This window comes from Zingiber officinale, chromosome 2B (genome assembly GCF_018446385.1).
Source record: "Zingiber officinale cultivar Zhangliang chromosome 2B, Zo_v1.1, whole genome shotgun sequence".
In the NCBI taxonomy this organism is placed as follows: Eukaryota; Viridiplantae; Streptophyta; class Magnoliopsida; order Zingiberales; family Zingiberaceae; genus Zingiber; species Zingiber officinale.
In genome coordinates, this window is record NC_055989.1 from 100,175,400 (window position 1) to 100,189,526 (window position 14,127).

A 14,127-nucleotide genomic window follows, 5' to 3' on the forward strand; every position below is an offset into this window, starting at 1 on the left:
GATCATTCCTATGTAGCCCGAGCGGCGTTGTGGCGGTTCTCCTCTTCCCAAGCTGAGGTTTGCAGCTGCTCAACTGACGTTCTCTGGCTCTACGTCGACTATCGATGTTCTTCAACTGAGGGCCTTCTCTCTTCTGTCGTCCTCCTGACCACCTGTGATGGTGATAGTCAGTAGACAGGGATCAGCGATGTGGTCTTGGCGAGGCCACTCGTCGAGCATTCGGCTTGAGACTGTAACAGTCTCTGGTGTTGTGTGTCGGCACCCGATGAATCGAGCAGAAGAGTAGCGTCCATGGTCGTCTTTCATTGTACCTTCCCCGTTCGACTTCCACATGTTGGACCGTGTGTGTACAGGGTTTTGTTGCGATGCTCCCACTCGGGGCCCTTTTAGTGGTGGGTTTGAATGGGTCGTTTGACATTCTGGTATGACTGCTAGCTCGGGGATCGATTCCCTCCTCCGAGCTGCTTGGGCCTTCTCAACATTGATGTACTCGGTGGCACATCTGAGCAGATGATCGAAATCTTTAGGGGGCCTCCGGATGAGCGAGTGGAAGAACTCACCCTCCAACAACCCTTGTGAGAATGCACTTACAAGGATCTCCAGTGTGACTAAAGGGACTTCCATAACTACCTGGTTAAATCTCGTGATGTAGGCCTGCAGTGCCTCCTTGGACCCCTTGCTTGACCGTGAATAGATTGGAATTCATCTTCTAATGGCGATAGCTGCTTGCGAAGTGCTGTAGGAACGCCGCTCAGAAGTCTTTAAAATTACATATAGAGTCAATCGGCAGTCGTTTGAACCACCTCTAAGCCAATCCGGAGAGTGTAGTGAGAAACACTTGGCATTTGACCCCATCGAAGTACTGATGGGACGTGACCATGTTGTCAAATTTGATGAGGTGATCCTCAGGGTCAGTTGCCCTTATGTATTCTCTGATGGTTAGCGGCGCATAGTGTTACGATAGCTGGTCATCTAGGATCTCCTGAGAAAATTGTCTGTTTATCCATTCGGGGAGTCATTGAACCTTGGGGCTTTACCCTTGCATTAGTCCCGAGTGGGTGCTTCCTCTGATGATGATCCTTAGGCTCTATCCGCTCGACCTTGTTCCTCTGAAGAGATGCGGAACAACGTCGGATGATAGGGGATTGGCGCATCTGGTGCATCTTCGAATGGGTTGATTGGCATGCTATTTGGCTGATGAGCGGTGGTGTTTCCCGCTTGGTGTCTATAATCATCCTGTTGACTTATCGCCGATGTTGTGAGTTCATTTACTTAACAACCGACTAATGCATGCTGCTACTCTAACATCAATAAAAAATAGTGAGTACAAATTGTCTCAACATAATATCATGCACTATCATTCTATATACCAATTGAGATATTTGTATTCACTACCTTTATTTTTCCGTTATAACTTCCCCCGATTAGCAGATAGATAACATGTAATGTTGACTATCCTATTGTCGCTCAAAGATCATCCACTGGCCAGTCCCAAGTCACTTGAGACTTTTCGTCTGCTTTTCTTTTTGTCTTTTTGCATTTTATTTTATTATTATTATTTTTTTCAGTACTTGACATTTGATATTTTGCTTCTATTCAGTTTAACTTATTTTCATATTTTCAGTAATGTATTTTGAAGACGCGCGCAAATGCGTGTGTGTCCACACACACATGCTTAGCTGTTACTTTTTCTTTATTACCTCTCTCTTTTGCTACTTGAGTGTCAGCAATGTTTGGCTTTCGGATTCCATTGTATTAGAATTGTCACTAAAGGGAATTTCATTATCATTGGATGGAGATTTATACCCCATGTCTAGTAGATTCTCAAGTATTTAATGTAGTATGGAACTCTTACCCTTCGAATGATCTTGTTTGCAACAACGTACTCCACATCTTTTATCAAATGAGGTGTCGGTAGTAATCTTTCCCAAGTGATTAGTATTTTGATATTTGGATAAAGAATTTAAGATAGATATTATCTTATGATTTAATATATGTGTTTGAGTTTGTAAGGACTATACACATATGGAGATGACTTCGTGGGGCTAATGTCATGTTTACTCGATAGCTCGTGTCCATGTAGATTAGCAAAGGGAGATATGGGACCCCTGAGAAACCAGAAGATGAAAAGCATCAGAGTGCGATTATGCTTAGGAAGTAGAGTATGTAAACCTCTTGTGTTATCTTTGTACAAGTTGTAAATACTCCTATGCTTAGCTAAAGATGAGAAAGTATAAAAGATCTCAGAAGTGATCCACTAATGGATCGGCTGAAAAACTAGTAAGAAGGAACTCTTATGAATTTAGATAAACAACCTAGTGTTTTATAAAATAGAATATGTAGTAGAAATAATAAGAACACAAATAAAAAAAAAGTAAACTAGAATGACTCAATTAATTTTACATGGTTCAATAGCCCTCAAACTCCAATTTTACGGCTTAGGATCAGTAAGGTGTTTGATTCTCGAGATACACTGTGTTTTCTCTCAGTTTTTTGTTTTTTAAAAGTAATATAGGTATCCAGCCAATTAATTCTAAAGGTGATTATCGACCATATCGAATCGAATATTAAGATAAATTGGAAAGTACTAGTAGAGACCCATCTAAATGGTCAATGTTTTTAGAATTATCATCTTACTGAAAAAAAATCCTATCGTGCAACGCAGCTGGTATTCGATCCATAGATGCTTGATTAACCGCTTGAAAGATTTAACCGTTGTACTATTGTCCCAGGGCAAATGTTTTCTCCATGTGCCCATTAAAAATTAACCTCTTCTTTATTATAATAAAATTATCATCCTCTAACCAACGGCTATGAGGATAATATTTTCTCCTTCTGGTCTCTTGACAATACTAAAGCGGGATAAATATGTTAAAAATTAACAAATATAGGAGATTTAATAAAGAGGAAATGATCTACAAGAAAGCTTTTGTCAAATCAGAGTTTCCACATTGTTTGCACTTGATTATTGTTCCTTCAGGCAGCCCCTCGAGCTCTGTATAACCTTCTCCTCGATCTTACTGTTTAGCTAATATAGTACGACCATCAATTGACTAATTTATAATATCTCATTTGAGCTTCCACGGGCTTAACTAGAGTGGTTAGTGCGTAGAAACTTACCACTTGAGAACGTATGTTCGAATTTCGAGGTAATCAGGACGTAATTTCTTGGTCCCTGTATATCTCTTCCTACTACGCACTAGCTTTTCCAATTACCATGATTTACCTTCTTCGTGTTGATCCAGAGACGGACTGGCGAAGACACTAAAAGCGAACGAATCACCTTTTTATCACTATACTATCTCATTTGAATCTCATCTACCATAAAATAAATGTTCTCTTTCAAAAAAACACGTGAGTCTAGGTGGACTCGATAAGTCTGGGTTAATTACCGTGGCATAGGGATAAGTTTTGACAAGCTGACGTGGTACAAATCGCAGTCAAGTATAAGGACTGCCGAACTAATATGGCAAAGGATCAACTTCAAAGAGCTGACATGGCTGAAGGAGACTGTATGAAGATCAGATCAGTAGGTCACTCCCTGTAGATCGGTATATCGATCAACTGAATCTGGATTCAATTTTCGAAGTGATTGGTATATCTATAAAAGAAAACCTCAAATAGAGGCTTCAATATCAATTGCTTAAGTCTTCATGCTCTCGCCTAGCTCTGAAATGTCAACACTACATATATCTACCCCTCCGACAACTGTGTTCGACTTCAAATCTTCTATTGTTGGTATATTCTATTTCATTTTAATAGTCGTCTTCATACTTTAATCTTTAATAAGAACGATAAGCGTGTTACTGTTCCTCAGCTTTTGTAAAAAAATTGAGTCCCTTTCTCTTTTAAGAAAGAGATTATTAACGAATTGTTCATATAAAGTGATCAACTATCACGGATCTTGAAATAGCAGCCAGAGACTATGAAGTAAATAAAAAATAGAAATGTTCTCTTTTTAATTTCCACTGTTTATTTCTGAAAAAGTTAAAAATAAATTTTAAACGAGAAAAAACAACGCGCGTTATTCACCCTCCTCTAGCACTTGTGTGATTCTCTCTGTTTTGTGTATACATTCGAGTCGCTCCAATCTCCAACATGCATGCGCCATTCGATGACATCGCAAATGCACACCACCCTACGTTGCAGTGACTCCACTGCATTGGCACCGCCACATAGGCCCTCGTGGTGTATGCGTATATGATATCTCTTCAAGGAGGCAACGACAATACAGGACAATTGGAGTCTGGACATGTAATCCTAAATCTCTAATATTTTCTTCTACTCCTTTCTACTATAACATGTTTGCAATCGTCTCTCGACTCCCATTGTCATGGTTGCCGTCGAGCAGCCAAAGCATGACGCGGCTTCACTGCCAAAGCATCGTGCATTGGTGTTGCCTTGTTGGTTTTGGCATTTTGTCAAAGCATCGACTCCTAGAGAAGACCATCGATCATCCTTTGCTTGTATTAAATGAAATCCAGAAAAAAGAAAATAAATATGTGATATCATCTTAATATACAAGATGAGATAAGACGTTCATATCTAAGGATGGGGCTTTATCAACCAGATATGTTAAAGTATCCGGCTATAAAATTTGAAAGTCAAAATCGTTGATTTAAAAAAAAATGGTTACAGAAATTTCATTACTTGGAGTATTCTCCTTCAACAAATAAGACATATTATTTTTATTATTTTCTTTTACTGAATGATATTAATTCATCTAATGTCCCAACAATAGTTAATGAAGGATTTGACAATTGAAAAATGGTAAACCAAGAAAAAACATGTTCATTTCTTACCCATATTGGTTCTACACCTTCTTCACCTCATACTATATGTGAGAGAAGGGCTGAAAACCTCTCAACATATTGATAATATGATGCATGTTCAAGTTAAAGAGGAAAAATGGAAAAATTGTTTGCGTTTGAGAACCTCAATTGTCACTGTTCACTTACTAGCACTTCAAGGTTGTGACTTTAGAGGTGATGATAAATCTTATCTTCATCTAATCATGGAATTTTTTTTGAATTGGTGAAGGCTTTTGTAAAAATGAGTATGGAAATGGATGAAGTTGTACTTGAGAATGCTCCAAAAATACCCAATATATTGCTCTAAAACTTCATAAAGAGATTTTATTTATTATGGCCAATAGAGTACGACAAATAGTTCATAAAGAAGTTGGAGATAAATTCTTCTATCTTCTTGTTGATGAAGTATGAGATATATCTAAACAGGAGCAAATGACTATTATCTTGAGGTTTGTGAACAATTATGGGATTTTGACAAAAATATTTTTTGTCATCAAAAGTGTTAGTGACACTAACTCATTGAATTTGAAAAAAAAGAAATATCAAATGTTCTTATTCATCATGGCCTACAAGTTAAGAAAATCAAAAACCAAGGATATGATGGTACTAGCAATATGCGTGGAGCGTGAAATGGATATGTCCTGTTGGACCCCGTGGTAGTTTTGATGTGATCAACCAAGTTGGTCAGGTCCTGCTTTGTATTTGATCCTTGTGTCTGAGTGTACAGGAGCTTAGGAGCGTAGGAAGTCGAGCGGAAGACGCAACTAGCGAGAAGGATGGCACGGGAAGGGAGCCGACGGGCTCGGTGCGTCCGAAGGACGAGAGAGCTGTAGAAGAGTACACCGGTGGGCGAGAAGAACGTGCGCGGCGTTCGAGAGACGTTAAGCCAGGGAGGAAGGCTACTCGAGGAAGGCCAGAAATTGGGTTCGGGTGAGCCCTATTTTGGTTGGCCAAAATCACCCAATCGCATGTAGCTACGGAAGTTAAAGCAAGGCGAAAGAATGTTGGAAATAGAGCTTAAGGTGCCTCAAGCTAGTACTGGAGGCGCCTCCACCTTGGAGGCGCCTCAATCTGCCTTGGAGGCGCTTTCAGACTTGATGAAGGCTCCTTCAACTGGTCAAAAGTGACCGTTTGCGCTGCGGATAAAGTTTTATCCGCCCACACGATGGAGGCGCCTTGGGCCCTCGAGATCATATTTCCAGAGGCTATTTAAAGACCCTTGGAGCTAGGAATTCAACATCAACTGTTCCATCAACTCTGTAATCAATTTCTAGCAATAATTCTAAGCAGTAAGAGTATAAAAGGCTTCTCCGCCTTCCGAAAAAGAGATTTTTGTAGTGTGAGCTTTTCATCGCCCTGGATTAACAACCTTTTTTGTTGTAACCAGGTTAACTCCCGGTCTTCTCTGTCTTTCTATTTTGGTTTATTGCTTTAATTATTTTATTACTATTGTCATTGTACTTTCGAGTTGGAAAATCCGAGGAGGGTAGTTTTAATTTGTGCAGGCAATTCACCCCCCTCTTGCCGGCCTCCGCTGCACCAACATGTCCACTATTTTTCCCATCGAATACAATTAACATTGGTTTTCGTAGCTAAGGATGCCAATATTATTTGGGAATTCTTTTCTCATTTGGATAATATTGTCACTTCTTCTACTAAGCGTGTTGTTGAGTTACATACCGCACAAAGAAATGAAATCAAACATATATTGACAATTGGAGAATCTGATTATGAAAGTGGGGCCAATCAGATTGGTAATTTGCAATGAGCAAGAGCTACTCGTTGAAATTCTCACTATAACTTAGTAAAAAGCTTGACAGGTATGTACGCTGCAACTTGCAAAGTTTTTAAAATTCTTAGTGACTAATCTCCAAATGGAAGAGCTAAGACTGATGTTCGGGGAATTTACATAAATATAACAAGTTTTGAATTTGTGTTCGTTTTACACTTAATGCATAAAATTATGAGAATAATAGATACTTTTTGTCAAATTCTTCAAAGAAAATCTCAAGATATTTTAACTATTATTACATTTGTCTCTACTACCAAAACCACTAAGGATGTAAAGAATTTTCATGGTATTATCTCTTTTGTATAGGAGATTCAATGAGCATTTCAGCACACTTGCTCTCTAGACTCTAGTAGCTTCTATTACCAAATGTCTTGAAGGAGGACTTTCAAATGGTCCAAGAAGGCTCAAGAAAGTTGTGCATCTATTAAGATGAAATGACAAGAACTAGATTTTGACACTTAAAGAGTTGAGCAAAATGTTTGAATTAGATTGTGATGCATCCAGAGTAAAGAATCAGAAGTGTTCTCAGCCGAGAAGCAAACCCATTGCTTAAATGATGCAAAAACGAACTATTCCACTTATGACAAAATTCTATACCATTATTCGAGCTCTTAGTCACTGGAGCATTCAACCAACAAGAGTTCATTGGAATCTAATTTTGGGTTAATAATTTATGAAGTATTCAAAGGCTAAAACTTAATTTTTGACCGACCCACTATTTATTTTAATATTTCAATTAAACATAAAGTTATTTAGAAACATTAAAGTTGGTCTAATTTTTATCTTTAATAGTCGAAGGTGTCTTAGTTATGATGTGTGTTGGTAGTTATACTTGGCCTTAAATGTGTTGTGCTTTGCCCAAGTGTGTATTGAGGATTGTGTTGTCTTAGAAAATGTTGCATGAATTCCTATTCTTGGAGGGATGTTCCAAGTATAAGAGGGGGTTGAATTTTGCAAAAAGATATACATCTTTGAATTGAAAAAACAAAAACTGTGTTTGCCTTCTAGTTTCTTATCATCTCTTGGTAGGATTCTTTCAAAAGGTGAGTTAAATCAAAAAATTTATCCTTGGATGGTGGATTTATTCCTATCATACCATTTCACATCACTGGGCCGGTATCACATTAGTTGTTTTTTTCATTTCGTGCATTATAAGTTTAGAGCATGACCCTCATAATCTGATTCCATTTGTTTAAAATGTTTCTTCCAAGAGGTTACTCATACAACATGCAGAAGGCAAGGCACAAACAATCACCATAGGTGTCAAGAAATATCACATTTTCAGTGCAGATGAATATTATGTCATTACCTAAGCCAGCAAGTGGAAAAGCTGCATTAGCAACATGAATATAGTCACAAGCAGATCAAGCGGCCAATCAGCCACCAAAAATCCTCATCAGAAGTCTTTCATGTAAAAAGCATTTTTAGTTCTTCGATGCGTGCGGCCCGCACTTCATGATCAGTTAAAGCTCCAGATATCATCCTTTGTTTTCGAGCCTGTACAATTTGCATCCTCTCCTCCACAGTTCCCTGTCCAACATAACTTGAAGTTAAACACTAGTTATTCTTCCTAATGAATAGATCAGAATCAAAATAACACTTGTAGAGACCAGAAACAAAAGCTTTCCTCACGTACATGGGTAATACACGTCTTCTAATGCCTACCACTGGAATAGAATTTCATGACTAGGGGTGTCCCATTCTTGAAACTGAACCAAACTAAACCAAATAATGATCACTCAAATTTCTTTTCAAAGCATACCAAACCGAATGGGTTGCAGAATTAAATCCACCAATATGGTTGGGTTAGTTCAGTTTGGTTTGATTTAAATTGAATTAGCATATATTCTTTTTCAATTAAAAGTTCTGATGTATCATTGAGACTAGGGGGTGTTTGGTTGGTAGGTTTAGGAATGAGGGAATGAAATGATAGTAAAAGATAGTGTTTGGATTATGGATTTAGAAATGGAAATTTGGGAATGATTTCTAGATTTATGGGAATCAGCCAAATTCATATAATTAGGTGGGTTTCATTCTCATTCTCATTCTCATTCTCATTCTCATTTCACCTTACTATTAAACTCATACCCATAGTCATTCCAACTATTTAACCAAACGCCACCTAAATTCTAGGTAAAAACAAAGCAAAAAATGCCTACCATTTTATTTTTGCATCAGAACCTCCCAGATAAAAGCAAAGCAAAAAATTAAACTCTATGAACACATAAGAACACAAATTTAGAACAATGAGCTCTTGTTCTCCAATGGACACCATCAGATATGGAATTTTTACCTTTACAATAAATCTTTTGATAGCAACACTTTTGGTTTGACCAATACGATGAATTCGCATCACAGCCTGTTCTTCAACAGCTGGGTTCCACCATGGATCCTAAGGGGAAAACATTTAAGATCACAGGAATTTAACAAAGGGCGGAAGAGGTAATAAACAAAAGTATTTCACAAATGAATGACATATTTAACAAACATATACATAGTTCTAATGGAATGCAGCTAATAGTTGCTTCGTAATAGCTCTAAAGGAATAACATTTTCACATAAGTATTTTTTAGCTTTTCATAGTAGCTGCTTCAACCATTTCGTAATTGTAATGTTAGAACTCACATTTTATTTTAACATAATTCAGACTAATGCTATTAGTTATCAAGAAAGTTAGTCATCATCAGTAAGCTAATTAATTTCACTTGGCACCAGTCACTTGAACGTGTAGAAGCTTACTCGAGAACCTTCACAGGATTAGGAAGAACAAAATATGACCCACTAAGATAATTCCAAGCCCACATTGATTAAAATAAAAATACTAAATTACTTTTGCCCAAGATTTAAAATTTCGACCCGTTTCGAAATTTCGATCTCAGACTGAAACGATACGGTTTCGGTATTGTATCGTGCGTGCCGATACAGTTTCGATATTTTTATAAGATAAATTTGAAAGAATCTCCTAATAATATTAATTTAACTTTTTCAATTTAGAATGATCAAAAGTGTACAAGATTATAAATGTTTTATTAGAAATCATAAACTTGAGCATACCTTTATCAAAACTTTTAAAATAAAGGACAAGTAATATTTCTTAGACAGATAAAATAGAGACATTGTAATACCCCGGTTCTGAGATTCTGGTTAAGTATGACTTAAAAGGTTAGATGGTACTATCCATATCACCAAGGTGCATATTCTTTTTCGGAAGCCCAAATTTAAAAACTCCAAAGTTAAGCGTGCTTGGCTTGGAGAAATATGAGGATGGGTGATCTCCTGGGAAGTTTTCCAAGGTGCATGCGAGTGAGGACAAAGCATGCTGAAAGGACCTCCGGTGGTCGTGGAGCTAGTCGTCAACCCGATGGACAATTCTGGTGGCGTTCCCGATTCAGTCAGGGTGGGGCCCGCCCGGGCCGGGGCATTATAGATGGTATCAGAGCGACCTTGCGACCGTGAGTGCGCTTGTGGCAAGAGCACCCAGGGCAGGGCACCACCTAGCGAGGGAGATTCTGGGATTTGTCTGTGGTTTGATTCGTGGTTACACAACGAGGACGTGTTTTTAAGTGGAGGTGATTGTAACACCCCGGTTCTGAGATTCTGGTTAAGTATGGCTTAAAAGATTAGATAGTACTATCCATATCCCCAAGGTGCACCTTCCTTTTCGGAAGCCCAAACTTAAAAACTCCAAAAGTAAGCGTGCTTGGCTTGGAGAAATCTGAGGATGGGTGACCTCTTGGGAAGTTTTCCAGGGTGCGTGCGAGTGAGGACAAAGTACGCTGAAAGGATCTCCGGTGGTCTGTGGAGCTAGTCGTCAACCCGATGAGCAATTCTGGTGGCGTTTCCGATTCAGTTAGGGTAGGGCCCGCCCGAGCCGGGGCGTTTATCAAAACTTTTAAAATAAATGACAAGTAATATTTCTTAAACAGATAAAATAGAGACATTATAAGATAAAAATATATATTTCATATGTTCAGAAACTAAGAATCCTAAAAGTAAAAAAACTAAATATGTTAATATTCAAGGATCCAAATTTTAAATTAATTTTAAGATAAAAAAATATTATCTGTAATAAATATATAAATTAACACAAAGATGTTACTTTATATATAATAATTATATAAATTAATTAATTATTTATTTAATTAATTTAAATAATATGCATTTTGAATAGCAAAAAAATATCAATTAAACAGAATATAAATTTAATTTATTAGAATTTTTTAAAATAATTTATTAGAATTTGTAAATAAAATTTAAAATAATAAAAAAATATAAGAATATAAATCAGAATTATTATAATATTTTTAGAATTTTTAAATAAAATTTAAAATAATAAAAAATATTAAAATATAAATCAAAGTTATTAGAATTTTTATGATAGTCAGAATTAATATAATTTTTTAAAATTTTTAAATGAAATTTAAAATAATAAAAAAATATTAGAATATAAATCAGAGTTAAATCAGAATTATTATAATTTTTTATAATATTAATCAATAAAATTTATTTAAAAAATTTTAATTTTAAATATAATTTTCATATATTTTATTGGGATAATTTAATTAGGATTTATAAAAATCAGTTTGAAATATAGACATACTTGAGAATTGTTTAAATTAATTAAATCAAAATTTTAATTTTCAAAGCAATATCACCGAGGGGCTCGGCATATCACGAGGTGGGGGTGTATGTACTATGGTATTTCACTCATCCTTATCATATTTTCAGCATAATTATTTCCTTTGTCGGAGATTTGCTCTTTGTTTGCTTTGCTGATGATAGGATACAATTTCCGAGTGAGAACAGAGTTGAGACGTGCTTCGGATTGATCTAGGAAGAAGCGCAGAGCTTGGCCGTGTGGTTTCACATGGTCGTGGCTCCACACCGAGGATAAGCAAGCCACAGTCATGCCACCCTACCAGAGCACAAGCAAGCCTAGGCTGTGTGTTTTCACATGGTCATGCCAGATTTTCAGAGTTGAAGCAAGATCGTGTTGTGTCAAAAGGCACAGTCGTGCCAACTATCCATATAGCCAAATCAAGGGGTGGCCATGCCAATTGGCACGACCATGATTTTCCACCGAACGACTTCATACCCTGTGGGGTGCAGGCACGACTGTGCTACCTTTCTAGAGCCCCCCTTCAAGCCCCCGCCGTGCAAAAAGGCATGACCGTATGGGGTCGTGCGCTGCTCTATAAAAGGGGAGCTCTTACCCTTTTCAAAGAGAGGAAGGTTCTCCCTCTTGGGAGATCCATCATGGTCTAGATCTACGCCTCTTTTGCGCCCCGATTGAAGAACTGAAGCCGTATTAAACATCTCCTTCGACTCCTGAAGCATATAATTGGATCCGAAAACCACTCGACGCCTTCGATAAGCTTTTCTTCCTCTTTTCTTTATATTGGATTTTAAGCTTGCAATTTCAATGTCCTTGGATTCATCTCCTCTCGTCATCGTCATGGAGTAGATCTCTTTGTTCTATGATCAAGAGAGTAGTTGTGATGTGTAATTGATGTATACTCTTTGGATTTGCCAATTTCCTATCCATATGACATATTTATGGCTTGTATTTATTTAATCTTATATATGTATGGTGTTTTTATGCTTAGATCTCATGTTTGATTGAATGATTGTTTTGTTTTGTCTACCTCGTAAGAGGATGCTCTAGAAGTATGACTGAGAGCTCTAATGATAAGGGTATCCCTTTAACCGAACTTCTAGGGTATCGCCTTGAAAGGGAGGATGATTCGATACAAGGAAGCATTGTATTAGGCTAAATGGGTTATTTCTAAATCTATGTTATCAAGTGTTTCGTGTACTCTAGTGAACGTATAACCGAGGACCCCTAGTGACAAGGGTATCCCGTTAATCGGACTTCCTAGGGACCACGTTCATTCGGTAGCATTAGATACTAATAGAGATACCACTCTGTCATGACCGTCGTGAGATAATGTCGGTATTGAATTAAATGTTGGTCCTGTGTGGCCGGCGAGAAGGAGGGTGAATTGCCCTGTTAAGAAATTTAAAACTCTTTTCGTTTCATGTTTTAGCAAAGATAACACAGGTTAGTTGAACAAAAGTTAATTAACATAATGAAAAAGAAGAGGTAAGATTTACTTGGTTTACAACCAGGGAGGTTGCTAGTCCATGGCAGTGAAAGCTCCACTCAACAAATCTCCTTTAGACGAAGGCAGATTAGCCTTTTATAAAGTTGACAGCGTAGAATCGTAAAGATAGTAAAACAAATGAAAGCACAGAGTTCGTATTCGAGTGTTATGTAAAATGAAGAGGACTAGAGCTTTATTTATAGCCTACTAGTCGAACTAGCCGTTTTACTAACGTGGCATTTCCGGGCGCCCCCAATTGTGCGCCTTATCTGCTCGCAACGACTACTCAACGGTACAATGATAAAAATTCATCCTTGTTCGGACGCCTGGACTAGTCCGAGCGCCTAGATTGCTGCTAACGTGGACCCAAGCGTCATCCACAACAGCTTCTGTTCGACGAGGCACCAAGGGAGTACGAGTGTGCGGGCCCGGAGTCCAGGCACCTGGACAAGTCAAACAGTGTAGACTTGTCCGATCTTCTGTTCCGGTCGCTTAAATGATTCTCTGGCCATCGAAAGTTGAGCTCATCCGAACCCAACATCGGCCTTCTCCTAGAGCAATTTTCCACTCCGGCTTCTCGTCCCTCGAAAATATCGTACATATCCTTCTCACTCCACCAGCGTACTCTTCCCTAGCTTCTCGTCTCTCGGATGCATCGCGCCCGCTTACTCACTTTCCATGTCATCCTTCTCGTCCACCGCGTCTTCCGCTCGATTTCTTGTGTTCCTAAATTCCTACACACTTAAACATAGGGATCAAATTTAATAGGATCACATCAAAATTTATTCGGGGTACTTATATTAAACTTCCTGCATACGCATAAGGATAGTGGATGGGTATTAGGTAATTCTTAATACATTGATTTGCATTACAATGAAAACAAACGCTTAGAACGTTTTCCTCAACCAACTTTCCTTACTCCCTCTCTTTCTCTTCTCTTCCCTTTTACTTTAAGTGCAAAAATTCACAAATCTCGATCGTTTAGCTAATTTGTTGAATTTAGTCTCTAATGCTTATATCCAATCCCTTGGGTTCGATATCATTTTATTACTAACAACATAGTTGTGCACTTGCGGCCTCGTAACAAGTTTTTGGCGTCGTTGCGGAGCCGAAGGCGGAAGGCGTCACAACGGCGGCGCCGAAGGCATCGCGGGATGCTTCTGAAGCCTCTGGAAGCGTCTAACGATGCTTTCGGAGCCGCTGCAGACATCCCGCGACTCCTTCGACGCCGCCTGAAAAGCATCCGAGACTAGGACATCGGGTCGTTTGCGAATAGGAGAAAATCATACCTCGCCGCTCTTTAGTCCCGCGTGCTATCACGGACTTGCGTGATGCATGCCGAAATCATCTTGCGCGGTATGTTGGTTTCACCCACGCAGCGGAACGGTAAAAACCATATGTGAAGGGCGGCACGACACGA

At 38.3% G+C, this 14,127-nt stretch overlaps 1 protein-coding gene across 1 annotated transcript in view; it reads right to left on the reverse strand.

The window, feature by feature from the left end:
• Window positions 1–7,831: 7,831 nt before the first annotated feature.
• Window positions 7,832–14,127, reverse strand: part of LOC122046508 (DNA repair protein RAD5A-like) — a 53,082-nt gene continuing 46,786 nt past the window's right edge. The window contains exons 19-20 of the mRNA XM_042607235.1: window positions 8,897–8,995; window positions 7,832–8,133 (exon numbers count right to left, since the gene is read on the reverse strand). Of these exons, the coding sequence (XP_042463169.1) occupies window positions 8,011–8,133; window positions 8,897–8,995 (222 nt within the window). The 3' untranslated portion in view covers window positions 7,832–8,010. The remainder of the gene's footprint in view (window positions 8,134–8,896; window positions 8,996–14,127) is intronic.